The sequence below is a fragment of the Rana temporaria genome, chromosome 2 (assembly GCF_905171775.1).
Source record: "Rana temporaria chromosome 2, aRanTem1.1, whole genome shotgun sequence".
NCBI lineage: Eukaryota > Metazoa > Chordata > Amphibia > Anura > Ranidae > Rana > Rana temporaria.
Genome location: NC_053490.1, coordinates 212,397,010 through 212,418,454, shown reverse-complemented (window position 1 = coordinate 212,418,454; position 21,445 = coordinate 212,397,010). Strand labels below are relative to the sequence as shown.

The 21,445-nt window shown below is 42.4% G+C and overlaps 1 protein-coding gene across 2 annotated transcripts in view; it reads left to right on the top strand.

The window, feature by feature from the left end:
• Window positions 1–224: 224 nt before the first annotated feature.
• The window catches only part of GAS6 (growth arrest specific 6), a 92,342-nt gene continuing 71,121 nt past the window's right edge, over window positions 225–21,445 (top strand). Inside the window, exons 1-2 of one of the 2 annotated variants that reach the window (XM_040336370.1) lie at window positions 225–566; window positions 6,177–6,340. In XM_040336370.1, the coding sequence (XP_040192304.1) occupies window positions 497–566; window positions 6,177–6,340 (234 nt within the window). In that variant the 5' untranslated portion in view covers window positions 225–496. Of the gene's footprint in view, window positions 567–6,173; window positions 6,341–21,445 lie in introns of both variants that reach the window. The other variant, XM_040336369.1, reaches the window with a different exon arrangement.

The following is a 21,445-nucleotide window of genomic DNA, read 5'->3' as shown; positions in this document are numbered from 1 at the left end:
GAGGTGCAGAACAACGCAGACATGCTGCCTTTTTTCTGCACATCACACCAATGTCAGTGTGTAATTGGGGCACATAGATAACAGTGTGTTCACCCAGTGCGGATAAAGCCATGTCACCGCACGTGGTGTGAATGAGCCCTAAACAAACAGCTGTACATGCTCTTCGCTGATGTGAAGGAGCCCTTTGAAAATGAAAGCAGGAAGCTGATTGGCTTTTCCAGTGCTGGTGAATTGCCCCTGGGGTGTGCTGATGGCAGGCTGTGCTCTCTCCTGCTCCTTCAGCCTGTCAGGCTCATCTAGGTGTGTCTGTTGATGTATGCAAACTTTTATCAAATGACTGGGAGGGAGTGAGCCTCCCCCGTCGTGTCTGCTACTGCCTGTGAATGCTATTCTCTCCTAGGAGCTCCTACTGCTGGAGGCACCCACCCCGCTGGCTCTGTCCGTCTATAGGAGGAACCACACAGCTCAGCCTCTGCCCGACTCTCCCACACCCGACATGCCGAGCACAACCACCCTGACAGCAGCCCTGCTCCTCACCCTGCTGGCTGCAGACTTCACACATAGCAGTGAGTACCCAGGCACTTCTCGTGCCACCTTCTCCTTCCCTCGTCCCCTTGCCCTGCATGCCTCTGTGTGTGCCCCCAGGTGACTCCTCTCTCACACACGGAGCTCAAGGGGTCAGTTCTCTGTGCTTTATCATGGTAACGTGAGGAGGGAGCTGTATGCTTTGTCAGCAAGCTGAGCTCCATGATTGCTTCACCCAGCCTGCTGCTTGTCTGTACACATGGGCATTAAAGAGACACCAAGGATCGGGCCACAGGGGCACACCTGGGTACTGGAGCCCCTGGAGGGCTTTATCTCCCTTTTCTATCAGGAGGAGTGCAAATGTTGTGATCCTTTTTTTTTATTTATATTTCTATGTCGTTAGCGTCTTTACTTATAAAAATAACAAAAATAGATAAACAATATAATAGAGAAACAAATATATTAAATACATAGAAATATAAGAAAGGACAATATAGAAGGTAACAATATAGAAGGTAAACAAATGCACTAAATACATAGGAAAAAAAATTGAATATATAATAGATAAATATGCTAAATACATAAAAACAAATACCTGAAATACATATAAAAATAACAAAAATAAACAATATAATATGTATCTCATGCATTTTGTTTTTATGTATTAAGTGTATTTATCTATTTTTTTTCCTTTCTATGTATTTAGCGTATTTGTTTCTCTATTATATTGTTTATCTATTTGTATTGTTTAGCTTATTGATTTATTTATCTTTGTTTTTATTTAGCTTATTGATCTATTTATTTAACTTTGTTTCTATTTATTTAGCTTATTTGTTTAAATGGTCTGTTTGTTTACACTTGTGTGTCTTTTTAAGTGCCAGTTCACACTGCTGAGTGGTGTGAGATCCCATGTGATTCGCACTGCAGTACAGTAGTATGGCTGAAATCGCATTGCATTTGGACTAAACTTGCACAGAACCCCCTTTTTATTTATTTGTTTGTCCGCACCAGAATCGGATTGCATGGGGAACTATCCGTTCGCAGTGTGATATGCGAGCTGAATTGGGGATGTCATTAATAATGTATTGACACTCCTCGCAGTTCGCATATGGCAGTGTGAACTGCCGTGCGATGCGGGAAACCGCAGTGGATCCGCAGGGTTCCCACATCGCACCAGTGTGAACCGGCCCTTAATGTAGGAATGTGATCATCGAGACAGGCAATATTAATAGAGTGGCGTGGTTTTTCCAAGCTGTACATTCATATCAGTTCCTGCCACCAAGAGCTGACAATCCAAGGTCCCTCTCCCACATGCTTATGTGTATGCACAGTCATACTAGGGTCAGTTTAGGCTAGGTTCACGTGCATGCATTTTCATGTTTTTGTTTTTTAACTCGACGTTGGCCGCACGCATATATGCGGCTTTGTTAAAACAACTTGCCATGCTGAGAATGTGTGCTCCCAGCACGGTAGCTGGTGGGTACCAGAAAGCTCCCGATGCATACTAGCGGCCCAGAGATTTTCGATCATGTGACCTCTGACAGCCAAATGCACGTTTTCGCCAACACCATGGATTGTCAATTGCATCCAAATCTTTATTGAAGAATCCTCACATCACAAAAGACATAGAAGTTTATTTACTAAAACAGGAACACTCGGAATCTGGTGCATCTGTGCATGGTAGCCAATCGGCTTCAAACTTCAGCTTGTTCAATTAAGCTTTGACAATAAAACATGGAAGCTGATTGGTTTATATCCAGAGCTGCACCAGATTCTGCATGCTCTAGTTTTAGTAAATCTCCCCCATAGTGCAATGTTTCAGGAGCCACCCCTTTGTCAGGAATGTGATGAAGGGGTCCTGTGCGTCTCCGAAAGGTTGCATTATGTCTTCTGTGGTGTGATCATTCTTCTATAAAGATTTGGATGTAATTGACGATCCGTGGTGTGCTGGCGAATATGTGCATACATTTGACCTGTGATGCTTCCAGTTCCAGATGGTTGTTTCTGCATTACCTGCTACTCCTAAAGCCTTCTCTGTGAGATGGGAATATCAATTCAGCTCTGTGACAGCCAATCGTGGTGGTCACATGATCAGAAACCCAGCCCCACATCTGAAGCCCCTTAAAGGGCCGGGAGGCGTCAGCATTAAGGGGTTTATATGGTATTCATGCATTTTTCATGAGTTTTGATGCATACCAGAGAAGTACCTGCTCCTTTTTCCCAAGGCAGCGATCACCGGCACACCATCAATAATAAGGCCTCATGCACATTGGTTTCTTGTAAATGCTGTTAATCCAGACAGGAGAAAATCAGCATTATAAACTCGCCTAAGCTGCATTTTCTCAAACTAGTCTAGGCAAGTTTAGCAGTGTTTTCAGTTTGGGCCTTTTTTATTTTTTTCATTGGCTAGAATTTAATTGTATTCTTGCTGTTCAAATCAATAAATGCTGAAGTGCTAAACGCGCCTAGCATTTAGGCACGTGTAACCAATTCCCTACTGGACTATTGCGGAATGACATCTGCAAGATGGCTCAGTTTTCCTGACTGGGAGTCATATGGCGTCCAGCAGGATAAGCCGCTCGGGGGACGCGTAGATCGGCCATCAGTGGTGCGGTGTGTGTCGCTCAGACACACTGCATCACCGATCTTGTTAAGGAGACTATGACGTAGGCTCTTCACCACATGATCAGCTGTGACCAATCACAGTGGTAACCAGGAAGTGCTAGTAATCGGCTTTACTCAGTTTGTGCTGACAAGGTGCAAAAAGAGGAGCGCTGATCTGCAACTTTCCTGACGGGGGAGGTCTGCACTGATTATCATTAGGTGCCCATCATAGATGCAAATTAGTGCCCATTAGTAATGCCTGTCAGTGCCCATTAGTAATGCCCGTCAGTGCCTTCTCATCAGTGCTGCATATCAGTAGTGCCCTTCAATGCCACCTCATCAGTGCCTGTCCAGACATTTTTTTTTTTTTTTCCCTCAAAATGTTGGTCTTTTTAAATTTGTTAAGCAAAAAAAAAAAAAAAACAGTGGTGATTAAATACCACCAAAAGAAGGCTCTATTTTTGGGGGAAAAAAATTCTGAAAATAAAATTTGGGTACAGCGTTGCATGATCGCAGAATTGTCGCTCAAAGTGCGACAGCGCTGAAAATTGGTCTGGACAGGAAGGGGGTAAAGTGCCCAGGATTGAAGTGGTTAAAGGCACTTATACACACGTTCAACAGCGTTAAGGTTTTTTTTTTTTTTTTTTGTGGTCTCAATTCTTTCTTCTTAACGCTATTTTTGTGCATGCAGAAAACATCCTCTAAGCTCCCCTGTTACTAAACTGCTAAAAACATCCATGTGTGCATGGACACATAAGAAAACATTAGGGGTGTTCAAGGGCAGGGAAAAAAACGCCTAACTCACAAAAACTTTTATAGCCAGATTCAGGTGGGGATACGACGGCGTATCAGTAGATACGCCGTCGTAACTCAGAATCTGCGCCATCGTATATTTAAGCGTATTCTCAAATTGTATTCTTAAATGTTGCTAAGATACGACCGCCGGCGCCATCGTATCTTAGCCGTCTATTTGCGCTGGCCGCTAGGGGCGTGTACGCTGATTTACGCCCAGAATATGTAAATCAGCGAGATACGCCTATTCACGAACGTACGCTTGCCCGTCGCAGTAAAAATACGCCGTTTACGTAAGGCGTTTTCAGGCGTAAAGATAAACCACCAAAAAGATGGCGCAGCCAATGTTAAGTATGGACGTTGGAACCGCGTCAAATTTTTCACGTTTTACGTCGTTTGCGTAAGTCGTCCTTGAATGGGGCTGCCCGTAATTTACGTTCACGTCAAAACCAATGAGTCTTTGCGGCATAATTTGGAGCATGCGCACTGGGTTACGTCCACGGACGGCGCATGCGCCGTTCGTTCAAAACATCATTTACGTGGGGTCATGCTTAATCTACATAAAACACGCCCATCTGTTCCACATTTGAATTAGGCGTGCTTACGCCGGCACATTTACACTACGCCGCCGTAACTTAGGACGCATGTTGTTTGTGAATACTGTACTTGCCTCTCTAACTTACGGCGGCGTAGCGTATATGAGATACGCTACGCCTGCCTAAAGTTAGGCACGTCTACCTGAATCTGGCTATCAGAGTTTAACAGCAGTGTGCATGGGACCTAAATGAATCTTTTATTTGTTACTATAAAAGCAAGCAACATTGCAGGGCCTCAGACAGACAGATAGTGACTGCTAAGACCCAAAAACTTGTACCTTTTACTAAGTCGCACAGAAGAGCGTTGCTTTGGTGTGAACGGGCCCCATGAACAGTACTGGGATTCTTCTTGCTGTGCATTGTTGCGTGGCAGCCAAAGCACACCAAAACGCACACCTTCACATTTTAACCTGTATGTGTGTATGTGCCTGCTGGGTGGGCGGGCTTTCTTGCTGAATGGCTGCATATGTGCATCCATAGGGAATGGGGTTTCTGCCCCCAACACAGTAAAGCTACCCATATGTGATTTAATTTTTGAGCAGTGGGTTGAGCGAAAATTAAAAAAAATATTATCCACCATCCACACATTCCGGCTGTGGTTATGATCTGACAGCAAGGGAACTTCCCTTCCATTAGAATATAATGATCAGTGTTTCTAGCTATAGCCACCACCACTGATTGTTTGGCAAAAACCCGACAGGCTGGTCGTCGATCAATAGACTTGTGCACAAGCAGCCTGCCTATACATGGATCAAAATTTGATTTGAATTCTGATCCATGTATGGCTGTATTTACTGTGATGTCATGGGAAGCTCCCAATGCATACTTGCGATCCGGAGCTTCCAATCATGTAACTGCTGTGACAGCCAACACAGACGTCACATGATTGGAATGCCCACCTCTGCCTCATGACCGTTGGATCCTCTTAAAGAACTGGGGTGTGGCGGCAAGGGGTTAAAGAAAAATTCTAGGTATCGATATGTTACACATAGTTACATTGGTGCAAGCTAGAGCAATGTATCTAATGTATGTATATATTGTAGCTGGCCAATACTCCTTCTGTCGACACCTCTCCACTAGAAATCTCTGCTTTCTTCTAGAAATCCCTGCTTTCTTCTAGAAATCTCTGCTTTCTTCTAGAAATCTCTGCTTTCTTCTAGAAATCTCTGCTTTCTTCTAGAAATCTCTGCTTTCTTCTAGAAATCTCTGCTTTCTTCTAGAAATCTCTGCTTTCTTCTAGAAATCTCTGCTTTCCTCCTAGAAATCTCTGCTTTCCTCCTAAAAATCTCTGCTTTCCTCCTAGAAATCTCTGCTTTCCTCTAGAAATCTCTGCTTTCCTCTAGAAATCTCTGCTTTCTTCTAGAAATCTCTGCTTTCTTCTAGAAATCTCTGCTTTCCTCTAAAAATCTCTGCTTTCCTCCTAGAAATCTCTGCTTTCTTCTAGAAATCTCTGCTTTCCTCTAAAAATCTCTGCTTTCCTCCTAGAAATCTCTGCTTTCTTCTAGGGCTCACGTTCAGCTTCTGTAATTCTGCTTCCAATTCACCAATGGCTAAATGCTTGCTGTTTGCTATACATCATTTTATTTATTTATGTGCCTCCGGAAATATTTTATTGATGTACTAACAGCCTTCTATTTTTATATTTGTTGGTCGCAGCAGTCTTGTTGTCTGCTAAGGAAGCTGTACAGTTTTTGCACCAAAGACACAAGAGGGCTAATCAGTTCTTTGAAGAAACCAAGCCAGGTCACTTAGAACGGGAATGTGTAGAAGAACAGTGCAACAAAGAGGAGGCAAGGGAAGTGTTCGAGAATGATCCAGAAACTGTAAGTATTTCCATTTCTACCTATCTATGTAAAAGATGAGCGCAGTTTAAAACAAAGTCCACTTTTCCCTTTTTCACATTTACCCTGACATGACCCAATCCAGCTTCTCTCGCCAGGGATTAATATCTTAATTCGATGGCTGTTTGGTTTACATTGGTCTATGGGGCGGTCTCCCTTCTTTTCCAGCCTCAGGACACCACCCCATAGACGTCTGGAAAGCTGTAATGTGGAGCTCTATGTAAACCAATAACCGACCACTAGATCAAGGTCAGTATGCATCTTTGGAGGGGTGGGTTATGTCTGGGTAAAGGTAGTAGTGTATTTAGGTTTTGTGCTGCCCTAGGCCTGACTAAACTCGGGCACCTCCTAATTTAAATATGACCCACCCCTTCCTGTCAAGGCCACATCCCTTTCTGTTTAAGACCCACCCTGAAATTTTCGAGTGGGGACACTAGTTCTGAGGGCCTGGGGGGGGGGGGGGGCAATCGATTCCCTTAATTTGCATAGATTTCCTCTCCCTTACTATTTGGCTATGGGGCAGGAAGTGAAGGGAAATCTCTGCAATGGGACAGGGATGGTAAAAAAATAAACTGACGGGCTATAACCCTCCCTTATGAGGGCGCTAGACTAATTTGCCTCTTAGCGCAGTCCGCCCCAAAAGAATAGCGGCGGGGACTCTTTCTGTGCTGCCCCCCTGCAAAGTACTGCCCTAGACCTAGGCCTTCTTGGCCTAGGCCAGGATACAGCGTTGGGTAAAGGAGCAAAAGATGTGCCTTTGTGTAAACTTTTTTTAAGGATAGAGTAGGGAAGGGTTAGAACCTCTGACAGGCTTTTATTGATGTGTTCCTGTTGAGAAGATTCACCCTCTTTTTATTACCTGCACAGATAAGCACAGCAGCTAGTACTTATTTAACTACTTGCCGACCAGCCGTCGCAGTTATACAGCAGCAAGCTGGCTCAGCTGCTTGAATCGCCGTAGTTGTATGTCTGGCACGTTCACAGCTTTCTGTGAGTGCACGGTGATTGGCCAGCGGGGGAGCCAATCAGCAGGTCCGGCAGATTCTATGTCCGGGATCGTTCCCCCGCAGAGACAGAACAGGGATCTGCCGAAGTAAACAAGGCAGATCTCCGTTCTGTCAGGGGATACAGAGATCTTGTCTACATGTTATCCCAGGCATCCCATCCTCCATACACTTAGTAAACACACCCAGTGAACACAGTTAACCCCTTTCCTGCCCCTAAAGTTAACCCCTTTCCTGCCAGTGTCATTAGTACAATGTCGGTGCATATTTTTGTTATGTCAAATGTCAGTTAGTTGTTCGATCTGTCTGCTGCAATGTTGCAGTCCCACTAAAAATCGCTGCAATTACCAGTAAAAAAAAAAAAAAAATGATAAAAATGGTACAAATCTATTCCCTATTTTGGTTTGCGAAAAAGTTATAGCGTCTACAAATCAATATATGCTTATTGGGGTTTATTTTACCAAAAATATGTAGCAGAATATTGATAAAGAAAATCGATTACAATTTTTTTTTTATTGGTTGTGGTTTATAGCAGAATATAAAAAATATATCTGTTTTTTTTTCAAAATTGTCAGTCTTTTTTTGTTTATAGTGCAAAAAATAAAAACCGCAGAATTGATTAACCACTTCAATATAGGACATTTTCTCCCCCTCCCTGCCCAGACCAATTTTTAGTTTTCAGCGCTGTTGCACTTTGAATGACAATTGTGCGGTCATGCAACACTGTACCCAAATAAAATCTCCCCCCCCACAAATAGAGCTTTTTTTTGGTGGTATTTGATCATCTCTGCGGTTTTTATTTTTTGCGCTTTAAACAAAAGAAGAGCGACAATTTTGAAAAAAAAAACACAATGTTTTTTACTTTTTGATTTAATAAATATCACCTGCTGTGACAATTTTAAAAACAGTGTGGCTTTGCGGGGCTCTGCTCACACAGCCACGTCATTCATTCACAACCATCTGTGAATGAATGAACTACAAGTCCCACTGTGATAGACAGCTTGTAGTTCCCAATGAATTGCAAGGGCGCTGGTGAGTGCACACACACAGTTCATTGATTCTTCCTACTCTTCAGCAACTGTCTGCCTGTATGGGAGGTATGGGCAGACAGCTGTACTGAGCGTCTGCAGAAGCCTGACATTGCACCCATGGTTTGCTAATTGAGGGTGCAATGCTCTGCAGGCTCCTAAAAAGAAAAATAATAAATGCACATTTTTTTTCCCTGCAACCTGTGAATGTATCCTTTAATACCTTGGCACCGAGCGCACGCAAATATGCAGACTCTTGGTGGCCGGGCCTTGGCACAGCTCTGTAGGCACTATTGCATATTTGTGTGCAATGGCACCTACAGTGCTGTGCCAAGAGCGTGAGAGAGTGACCAGCAGCTTGAAGAAAACTCCTGATCTGTGCTTGCAGTCAGAGTTTTCCGATCATGTGACCGTCATGACAGCCAGTCACAGCAGTGACCCATCCTGCTCGTCCATATACTCCATGCCTTCCAAAAGGCCTCATGGCGTTCATCGCCAAAATGTGTTCAACAGTATAGTTATGGTCTACCATTTTTTTCCACATCTGAGAGGTTATGAGCTAATTGAGATTTCCAATTTCAGAGCATCATTGAATGGGATGCTAGCAATATGTGAGATATGACTGATCTGTGCGAAGAAGGAAAGAAATCTATTCCGATTTGTAGGAGGGCAAGGGCAGGATTGGGTTTAGTCAAGATTCCCGTGCATGTGTAGACTAGTTGAAACATTTGATTTGAGAAGCTAGTGAGGTTGGGACATTCACAGGAGTGTAATAGGTTTCTTACCCGAGCACAGTTGCGCCAGCGAAATGGGGAAATAGAGGAGGAGAATTTTGCCATCCTGTAAGTGGTGTAATGCCACCTGTTGGTAATTTTCAAAGTTAGCTCTACATGACTGGTGCAAGGGGTGGCTTGGGAAATTGACTCTGAAGGCCAGAAAAATTGATTTTAAAGATATACACTGGTACTGATTTTTACACAAAACTGGTGATTTGTGTGTGTGTGTGTGTGTGTGTGTAGAATATATATATATATATATATATATATATATTATTTATTAGAATTAAAATGGGTACAGGTGCTTTTTTTTATTTTATTACAGGTATTCATACCCACTTTTTGTCATGTTACAACCAAAAATGTAAATGTATTTTATTGGGATTTTATGTGATAGACCAACACAAAGTGCCACATAATCGTGAAGTGGTACGGAAATGATAAATGTGTTTTTTTTTTTACAAATAAATATGTGAAAAGTGTGGCGTGCATTTGGATTTAACCCCCTGGAGTAAATACTTTATATAACCACCCATCACTGCAATTACAGCTGCAAGTCATTTTGGGTATGTCTCTACCAGTTTTTCACATCGAGAGTGACATTTTTGCCCATTCCTCTTTGCAAAATAGCTCAAGCTTTGTCAGATTGGATAGAGAGCGTCTGTGAACAGCCATTTTCATGTCTTGCCACAGATTCTCAATTGGTTTTAGGTCTGGACTTTGATTGGGCCATTCTAACACATTAACATGCTTTGATCCAAACCAGGGGTCTCCAAACTGCGGCCCGAGGGCCAGATGTGGCTCTTTGCTAGCCTTTATTCGGCCCTCGGGCACTATTCCTTTCGCTGATATGAGGTACTATTCCTTCCACTGACGCCAACAAGGAGGCACTATTTTTTTTCCACTGATGCAATGATGGGATACTATTCCTCCTACTAATAGGGGCACTACTCCTCCAACTGACCACCAACCCTGAGGCCATATTTATTCTCACTGATGCCAAGCCCAGGACATTTTCTGCCCCTGCTGGCCACAGTCTGGCCCTTCTAAAGTCTGAAAGACAATAAACTGGCCCTTCATTTGAACAGTTTGGCGACCCCTGATCTAAACCATTCTTTTGTAGCTCTGGCTGTATGCTTAGGGTCATTGTCCGACTGGAAAGTAAACCTCCACCCCAGTCTCAAGTCTTTTGCAGACTCTAACAGGTTTTCTTCTAAGATTGCCCTGTATTTGGGTCCATCCATCTTCCCATCAACTCTGACCAGCTTCCCTGTCCCTGCTGAAGAAAAGCATCCCCACAACATGATGCTGCCACCATTATGTTTCATGGTGGGGATGGTGTTTTCGGAGTGATGTGCAGTGTTAGTTTTCTGCCACACATAGCGTTTTGCTTTTAGGCCAAAAAGTTCAATTTTGGTCTCATCTGACCAGAGCACTTTCTTCCACATGTTTGCTGTGTCCCCCACATGGCTTCTCGCAAACTGCAATCAGGACTTCTTATGACTTTCTTTCAACAATGGCTTTCTTCTTGCTACTCTTCCATAAATGCCAGACTAGTGGACTAATAATTGTCCTGTGGACAGATTCTCCCACCTGAGCTGTGGATCTCTGCAGCTCCTCCAGAGTTACCTTGGCTGCTTCTGATTGAATGTTTTTCTTGCCAGGCTTTAGTTTAGGTTGATGACCATGTCTTGGTAGGTTTGCAGTTGTGCCATACTCTTTCCATTTTCAGATGGATTGAACAGTCCCCCGTGAAATGTTCAGATTGGGGTATTTTCTTATAACCTAACTCTGACTTAAACTTCTCCACAACTTTATCCCTGACCTGTCTGGTGTTTTCCTTGGCCTTCATGATCCTGTTTGTTCACTAAGGTTCTCTAACAAACCTCTAAAGGGGGTTCACAGAACAGCTGGATTCTATTTACTAATTAGGTGATTTCTGAAGGCACAGCCTGAAAAACTCCTGCCCTGCAGGCTCAATGTGAAAGCCAGAATGCTTTCACACTGAGGTAATGCGCTGGTGGTATCGCTCCAAAAGTCCTGCCAGCAGCATCTTTGGAGCGGTGTGTTTACCGCTCCTTCCCATTGAAAACAATGGGACACCGCAGTAATACTGCTGGCAATACGCCTCTGCGCCTTGTGGGCTGTATTAGCCATTTTTCGTCCGCTAGTGGCCGAATACCGCCGCAAATTCGCAGCAATTCCGACGGTATAGCGCCACCGCACCTCCCGCCCCGGTGTGAAAGTGTGTAACATGAGAAAATTTCAAGGAGTATGAATACTCTTTCAAGGCACTGTATATCGCTGTCAGTTTACACAGTGCTTTGCATATATTGTACATTCATAGCAGTCCCCTCAAGGCGCATACTACCTAAGATTCCTAGAATGCATACATTCACATACTATTGCCAATTAATCTGACAGCATATTTAAATAATCGTTCTGCGAATTGTTCATTTCTTTTAAACTGAACAAATAAAAAATAAAACACCCTTTATTGGAATAAAACACTGCCTGTAGGGTCCACATGGCTCTTGCAGTAAGACACAGGCAGAATAATTTATTTTAAAACAATAGGGTGTACATGGCTATTCTTGCAGAGTACAGCGGGGCTGAGTCAGTAATAAAAAAAAATATAAATGCTATTTCCAGGAATCAAAAAGTGTATGCTGCAGTTTCTAAGAAAACTTGTCATGAGAGAATTCCAGCAGCTGCCATCGCTGCTCCTCTTCTGAAGCCTTGGTGTCTGTGGATTTAAAGTCAAACTCCAGGCAGATATAAAAGGCAGCTCTGTAATTATTAATACATCGTTGAATGTATTTTTGAGATGCAAGCAGTGTAAGTACCTGAAATTCACTCGGAATCAATCTATTGCCCCTTTTTGTGCTCTGTCTGAAGGATGTATTATAACCAGTACGGTGACCAGTTTACTGGCTGGCATCTGGAATCGGGACTTTCTCCTCTTGTATCTCATTGATAATGTACTGCATTTTATGGGGGTACTGTTTAAACTCGTTATTGGTATAAAAATAAAAGCTGTCCCTTCCCTGTATGTCCTCCTGATCTTTGCCCAAAGTCTTTTAACTTCCCTTCTCAAAATCAACATCCATCTGAAAGAGGCTGTAATTTTTTAAATAAAGATTGGGAATCTAAAATGTGTCTGTTTTCAGCCAACCTGATACTTACATTTATGTTTTGCAAAAAAATATTAAAATCAATGTATTTGGTCCTCACTTTATTACACTCCATCTGAAGGTCTTTTCACATTGCTTTAGTTTAGAAGGTGACAACACTTTTTATTTATTTTATTTTTTGCATCCATCTTTCCTAGACATTACCCTAGCCTGCCTCTATATTCTAGTCTGCCTCTATTATTCTACCCTAGCCTGCCCCTATACAGCCCTATTCCAGTGGCATATCATCCATGGATTTCAATGTGTTCACTGCACACAGTCCCTGAGGGGTGGGGGGGGGGCACTGGGCTGACACACACTGCACCCATGGATGCCAAGATGGGGGAGCGGTAACATGGTGGTATGGCATATCATTTTGCATCTAAATATGACTTGCTGATTAATTTTAGTTTTAATTAGACTGATCTAAATTAAAGGATGTGGGGGCCTTTTGGTGGGTGTGATTATATTTTTTGGTGGGGGCAGCATTTCATTCTTGGACCCAGGCAGCACAATGTATTGGGCCAGCCCTGCCTCCATAACTATGAAGTGACACATTTCCTGGAGTTTCACAGGCTAGTTGAGGAATTGCTATGACTGCTTGCATTCCCACTTGCACTTGCATAAATTTGTTAACTGATCCAGTATCTGGATTCTCCTGGCCTTAGGCGTACTTGTACCCTGTAAGTCAGTGGTCATCAACCCTGTCCTCAGGCCCCTCTAACAGGCCAAGTTTTATGTATTACCTTGGGGAGATGCAGACTAGAATACTGCAATCACTGAGCAGCAAATTATATCGCCTGTAAGTATTTCAGTTATCTTGCAAACCTGGCCGGTTAGTGGGCCCTGAGGACAGGGTTGATGATCACTGTTGTAAGTAAGGTATTCTCCCCTCTTTCATTAGCATGTATTGGCACAATGATTGTTTACTGTAGTAAGGTGCATGTTTTTTGGACCCTAAAACAAGTTAAATGTCCCCAAATATTTCTAATTTTAAACCTATCCCTAATGATTATCCTGCATAGTCTTATAGTAAATTAACCCTTAATAGGCAAAACTTTTTTATTTCGTTTTGGATAAAGCAAGGGAGTGTTATTTATATTTATATTTATATTTATTTATATATATATATATATATATATATATATATATTTATTTTGTGTGTGTATGTCCCATTGCGGAGATCTCCATTCTCTTCCTGTCCCATAGCCCAACAGGGAGTGAGACGAAATCCCCGCAAATTAACTGCAGCAGGGCGGCCCTGCTTTTTCCGCCTTGGGGTCTGAGGCGGGTGCGCACACCGCCGGTGAACCGCTCCTGCTGTGATTGGACACAGCGGGAGCCAATCCATGGGTCCGACTGCCAATCTTTTCACCGGAGAGGCAAAATGGCGGTCTGCCTATGTAAAAGAGGCAGGCTGCCATTCTGTCAGAGAGGAAGAGAGATCTTGTCTTCCTGCTAATCAGGAACACAGATCTCTCTCTCTTCCTCCAGTCAGCCCAAGGAGCACACTTAACCCTTTGATTGCCCCTGATGTTAACCCCTTCCCCGCCAGTGTCATTTATACAGTGACGGTGTATTTTTTTCGCTGTATTGGGGTCACTGGTCCCAAAAAAGTCTCACTTAGTGTCCAATGTGTCCACCGCAATGTCACAGTCCCGCTAAAAATCACTGATCGCCGCCATTACTAGTAAAAATAAAAATGCCATAAATCTATCCCATAGATTGTACACTATTAGGTAGATTCAGAAAGAGTTAGGCCGGCTTATCAGTAGATAAGCCGACCTAACTCAGAATCTACGCCGACTTATGTTTAAGTGTATTCTCAAACAGAGATACGCTTAAACGTATCTAAGATACGACGGCTTGCGCCGTCCTATCTTGGGTTGCAATATTGAGGCTGGCCGCTAGGTGGCGCTTCCATTGTGGTCGGCGTAGAATATGTAAATTAGTAGATACGCCGATTCACGAACGTACGCCCGGCCGCCGCAGTACATTTACGCCATTTCCGTAAGGCAATATCGGGCCTAAAGTTATTCCATCTAATAGATGGAATAGTAATGTAAAAAGAATGGCCGCCGTTCCCACTTCGAAATTCGAATTTTTTACGTCATTTGCGTAAGTCGTCCGTGAATAGGGATTTACGTCATTTACGTCCACGTCAAAATCAATAGGCCCGTGCGGCGTACTTAGCCGCAATGCACACTGGGAAATGTAGGCGCCCGGCGCATGCACAGTTGAAATAAAACGTCAAAAACATAAGGTCAAGCCCCATTAGCATAAAACAAGCCCCCTTACACACATTTAAATTAGGCGCCCTTACGCCCGCCCGCTTTAGGCTACGCCGCCGTAACTTAGCAGGCAAGTACTTTGAGAATCAAGTACTTGCCTCGCTAACTTACGGCGGCGTAGCCTAAACACGCTAAGCTACGCCGCCGCAACTTTGCACCATTCTCTCTGAATAGAACTTTTGCGTAAACCAATCAATATACGCCTATTGGGATTTTTTTTACTAAAAACATGTAACAAAATACATATTGGCCTAAACTGATTAGACTTTTTTTTTTTTAATTGGATGTGTTTTAGAGCAGAAAGTTAAAAAAATATTTTTTTTTCAAAATGGTTCCTCTTTCTTTTCTTTCTTTCTTTCTTTAAAAATTAAAACTGCAGAGGTGATCAAATACCACCAAAAGAAAGCTCTATTTGTGAGGGGGTAAAGGACATTTTTTTTGGGGAGTACAAAGTCGCGTGACCGTGCATTTGTCAGTTAAAGCAGTGCAGTGCAGTGCAGTGCTATATCACAAAAAATGGCCTGGTCAGATTTTTCAGCAAAGCAGGCTTGTATTGCTTGGAGAAATAGATTGTCATGAGACTAGAGTTCCCTCTGCTTCTTTTAAATGTATTTGCTTGAGTAAAACTGACCCCAAATCAGAAGTTCTCTTTTGAAGATGAGTAAATACTATTTCATGTCAATATACAAGTTGCATTTAATTAAATGCAGTGTTCAAATACTCATGCCCAATACAATTGCCTTTTTGTTCCAATATTTCTGGTAATGTGAATACACAGGAGCATATTGCCAGAGGCTGTCTGTACTAGGATTTCTTGTGACCTTAAGAATTAAATGCACATATGTGACCTCTTCACAGGGTAGAGGTGGAGAGGGAGGTCATCACTATTGGGTAATTTATTGATTTCTGCCACCCTGCCTTGTCCTTTCTTATACAGTCAATAACCAGAAAGCACAATTCGAACATAAGACAACATAGCCAACAACAGTCAACGAGACACGGTTTTAAAGTAATTACAATTACTTTTTACAATAATACTTTAAGTTTTGTTATTTCTGTGTACCATCACGCCCAGTACAAGAGTTTATAGGTTATATGGTCATAGCCAAGCCTTTTAATTTGAAGCATATAAATTTAATTATTTTTCCTTGTGGCATTTTAGAGAAAAAGAAGCTGGAGAAATAATTCTGCGATGGCTTGTAGGAACAGTTGCATTTAATATGACTGCATATACTGTATAGAACTAAATGTAGTTTAGTTCCTTAATTTCCTTTCTTCCTGTCCCCAAGACACAAGAGGTGAGTACAGAGAGCTCCCCAAAGCTAGGGGAAAACCATCTGAGAAAGTGGTCTCCAGAACCGGTTTCCAAATGGAAGATTTCTCTTTATACTTCTAGAGCAGTGGTCACCAAACTATGACCTAGGGGCCAGATGTGGCCCTTTGCTTGCCTTTATCCGGCCCTTGTGGCACTATTCCTTCCAATGATACAAGACACTATTCCTCCCAATGACACCAATGATGGTTCATAAATCCTGACACTGATACCAACAATAGGGCACTATTCCTTTTACTGACACCAATGAAGAGGCACTATTCCTACCACTAATACCAATTATTTGGCACTATTCCTCCCACTATTATCAATGATGGGACACTCTTCCTCCCACTGACACCAATGGTGGGGTGGCACTCTTCCTCCCACTGGCACCAATGGTGGGGGTGGCACTCTTGCTCCCACTGGCCCTTTGTTTAGAAAGTTTAGAGATCCCTTCTTTAGAGGCAAATTTCAAAATGTTGGAATTCCCATCACTTTCTTTGTTGGTTGCAATGATCACTAGGACATCTAGTAAAGGTTAATCTCCCCAGTATGAGCAGTGACAGACTTCTTATTCGTACCTATTTTAAGTGGGGGCATGATTAAATACAAGTAATCCTGTCCCGCATATAGTCTCATGCCTCCTTCTATACAGGCCAAATTGCCTGTTGAGTGTTGTAGTTAAATCAGAATTCATGTTGTGTTACCCCGAAGGAGCCGCATACTAGTGAAATCTTGTGATTGGTTCTTGGAGGTATCTCGCAGTAATGGTATTTTATGCAGAAGGAGGAGTTGCATAGGCTATATCCTGTATATTGGAAATATGGTCCAAGATGTGTAGATTCACCCAAAAATAAGGCACCTAATCCCAATTAGATAGATAAAGTTTTTTCCAATGGGAAAGGGAAGGGGATAATTTGCGGTGCGTACTTTAGCAAATTGATAGTGATGAGAAAGCACAATTCTTGTTAGAAAATTACAAAAATGCTTTATTTATGAATACAAAACATACCAACAAACTGGTTGTCCACTTTTCTTTTAAACTATTGTATGTTTTGTATTCATAAATAAAGCATTTTTGTAATTTTCTAACAAGAATTGTGCTTTCTCATCACTATCAATTTGCTAAAGTACGCACCGCAAATTATCCCCTTCCCTTTCCCATTGGAAAAAACTTTATCTATATCCTGTATATACCTGGACCTTCAGGGGCCATTACCTTAAAGTGGATGTAAACCTGATTCATGAAATTTGAGCTAGGCACATATATCTGCAGTGTTTTCTTATCTCTCTTCAAAACACTATGTCCCGTAACTGTCTCCTGATCCGTTTTTCTGTTATCAGCTTGATCACTTCTGACAAGTTCTCTGACACATGATAAAGGCAGCCTGAGTTTTGAGTCGGGAGGATGCTATAAATAGATTAACAGAGTGCTGAACTATTCTACAAACAGATCTGAAAGTGTCTACCTATGAGGAGAGGTGGTGTGTGCTGTTTCTTTAATCGGCTGTCTTGGCTGCATGCCCAGGCTTAACTGCAGTGCTGCACAGGAAGAGAAAATCTCCTAACAGGATTTGAACTTTCTAAAGAATATATAAAACTGAAGACGGCAGATATACAAGTAAAACGTCTGTAGGGAGATTTCTTTCATCCCTGTGTATCATCTGAGTCTGTTCACTTCACTGGGTATATGTGAGGGTTTACATCCACTTTAATCTTTCACCTTTTGTAGTTTTGCTCCACACATTTTATAACAAATCAGAGATCCCTGTTGTGATGAAAATGTGTTTTTTTTTTTTTTTTTTGAAAAGAGAAGTACATCTTCTTTTGAAGGTGATCTTTTGGTGAGATGGAAAGGCATTGTTCACCCCAACGTACACTGTTCACCACAAGATCACTTTGATGAAATTACATCATGTGTCTTAATAGAATATTTTACTTGTCTTTTGGGTATAGGCAAATATAAAACACAATGACAAGGAAGCTGGCTAAAGTGGTGCCCATGAAATCTTTTAGTCTGCAGCTAATGCATTTTTTATAGTCTTTGACAATCTTCCCAGCCATTCTTATATCCGCCGAAAAATATTAAAAATGAATAGACACGTATATTTAGCTGTTTGGATTGTAAGATATTTAAAGAGTTCTATAGTGACAGCAACACTTTCATTTAATAACATCAACATTGTAATAAAAATACGAACAGTAGGTATTTTGGAAATCCAACATAAACTTGATAAAAATCTCCTTTTCATGTTGTTAGTGCTGCCTGTCTGCTGGCCATATCTTTCTACAACTTTCTAGATTCCCTGCATGTTTTGCAGCTGCTCCTCTGCTCACTCATTTGGTTTACTTTAAATTTCTAAGGACTATATATTCCATGGTACCTTGCTGTCGGCAAGCAGTGATTCCTGTACTGACTCTGCCTCCTGAAACTCCTCCTCTCTGCTCCTCTGTAGTTCAAAAGGCAGGCTATGTGAAATGTGTAACTCGGCAGTGCCTACTCACAAGGCATAGTGAATATGTGTCACTGAATTTAAAGTGGTTGTAAATCCCATCCATAAAATTTGACCTGGGCACATATATCTGCAGTGTTTACTCTCTCTCCAAGTGCCCTGCCTTTCTGCTACTCCGTTCGTCTTATTGGCAGAGTCACTTCTGACAAGTTCTCTGACACACAAGATAACAGCAGCTGAAAATTTGTGTAGGGAGTGAGCTTAGAAGTAGATAAGCAGAGAGCTTGTCTATTCACAGTACAGCTCTGCATGTTTTATCTGCCTATGTGGAGTGGGGGTGTGTCCCTTTCCTCCAATCAGCTCTCAGCGTGTAAGCCCAGACTCCACATCCACTGCTAAATGAGGAAACAAAGATTTCTAACATGGCCTGCACTTTCCAAAGAGTGTAGAAGGGGAAAGACAGCAGATATACATGTAAAACTTATGCAGGGAAATTTGTTTAACCTCTGTGTATCATCTGAGGCTAATCACTTCACTGGGTATATGTGAGGATTTACATCCACTTCCCGCCCGATCAATAGTCAATTGACGTCCGGGAAGTGGTTATGAAATCCTGACTGGACGTCTATTGACGTCCTGCAGGATTACATGCCAGCGTGTGGGCGATCGGTGATGCGGTGTGTCAGTCTGACACCCTGCATCTCCGATCTCGGTATAGAGCCTCCGGTGGGGCAGTTTCAGCTGCTTTGCTGTTAATTAAAATTAACAACGGGTGCACTAAATGGTCAACAATGAGAAAACCTCCAAAACAGGAATGGTTTTTCAGGTGGAGGTGTCTGACATATTTTTTTCCCTACTCATCTTTTCTGACTGTTTTTCACTAGTTTTGCATTTGGCTAGGGTCAGTGTCACTACTGGTAGCAAGAGGCAATACTTTGAGCCTATAAAGGTTGCAAGGCAAGAGCATGGAGGAGATTCTAGGAGAGCTGGACCGAGCCATAGAAGGTCCTTAACCCATCAGCAGGATCGGTATCTGCTCCTTTGTGCAAGGAGGAACAGGATGAGCACTGCCAGAGCCCTACAAAATGACCTCCAGCAGGCCCCTGGTGTGAATGTCTCTGACCAAGCAATCAGAAACAGACTTCATGGGGGTGGCCTAGGAGCCCGACATTCTCTAGTGTGCTCTGTGCTCACTGCCGGACACTGTGGAGTTCGATTGGCATTTTCCATTGAACACCAGAATTGGCAGGTCTGCCACTGGTGCCCCATGCTTTTCAGAGGAGAGCAGGTTCACCCTGAGCATATGTGACAGATGTGAAAGGGTCTGGAGAAGCTGCAGAGACATTTATGCTGCCTGTAACATTGTTATGCATGACCGGTTTGGTGGTGGGTCAGTGATGGTCTGGGGAGGCATATCCATGGAGGGACACACAGACCTCTACAGGCTACACAATGGCACCCTGACTGCCATTAGGTATCGGGATGAAATCCTTGGACCCATTGTCGGACCCTACGCTGGTGCAGTGGGTCCTGGGTTCCTCCTGGTGCACGACAATGCCCGGCCTCATGTGGCGAGAGCATGCAGCCAGTTCCTGGAGGATGAAGAAATTGATACCATTGAATGGCCCCCCACGCTCACCTGGCCTAAATCCAAAAGAACACCTCTGGGACATTGTTTCGGTCCATCCGGTGCCGCCAGGTTGCACCTCAGTCTGTTCAGGAGCTCAGTGATGCTCTGGTCCAGAGGAAATACCCCAGGACACCATCCGTCGTCTCATTAGGAGGATGCCCTGGTGTTGTCAGGCATGCATACAAGCACTTGGGGGCCATACAAACTACTGAGGACCATTTTGAGTTGTTGCAATGAAATTTCAGAAAAATGGACTAGCTTTCTGCAGAATTCTTTCACTTCGATTTTTGGGGTGTCTTTGAATTCTGCCCTCTGTAGGTGGATAATTTTCATTTCCATCAAATGATGTGCCATCCTTTCATTCCTAACACATTACCCAGTCCATATCAGTATAGACATCCACCATGAGATTTTTGCCCATTGGGATCTGATATGTTTTCAAAGTGTTCCTTTAAATTTTTTTGAGCAGTGTATTTAAACTTTGTGTTGCAAAATTCTGCTGATTAACCTTTCAACATAAATGAATGCAGAACAAAAGTTGATTGTCTGTAATGCCCACATCTTGACTATCCCGTAATCAATTACTTTGATATTGGATGCTTATGTCTTGCATTGTAGCAGTTCTTGCTGACTTGGTTTTGGTGTTAATCCTACTGGTTCAGAATTATGGAAGCAAAATATCCTGAAAAAACAAAGGAATAACCATTGGTCACTGCAGATATTCAGGTCTGTGTTGCAGAGCTGGTTATAATTTCAAGTGGTACTTTTTTACTTTTATATTTTAATTTTAATTTTTCACTTGAAAACAGAATCCGTTGTCAGTTTACAGAATAATATCTCTACAGCAACAAATTTTGGCCTAGAAGTTGTAGAAGCTTTTACAAATCCAAATAAAATTACTAGATTCATAATCCTGTGTGGAATAGAATGTGTGCTAATTTTTCCACTACAGGTGTTTTTATTCTGCATATTATTCGGTAAGGGGAGGGGGTCATATTTAAAAGGCATACCCTGTAGTTTAAACTCCCAATCTAAACAATAAAACAAGAGTGGAATATATTGGAGATTACCAACCCTCAAATATTATTTTGACCTGGTGATGCTTCAAATAACACACTTTTGGTCCCTTTGTGGCTACACACGATCTCCTTGCCATCTATAGAAGGAGCCATGGTTGTCAAACAGGCTGGACTTCAAACATGGCTGCCCTTTGACCATCTCAATTATATGGTGGATGGGTGGGACTAAGTTTGCCAAAGAGAGAGAATGCTGTTAATACTTTTTTTTTTTTTTCCATCTCACAAAATGTGACAAGGACATTGCATTTTTTTTTTTTTTGTAAGATCAATAGGTATTTTCTGTACTTGGTCAAGATTTTCTTTCCATCTTGGGTTTAGTAATGCGTTGGGTGCTTGAT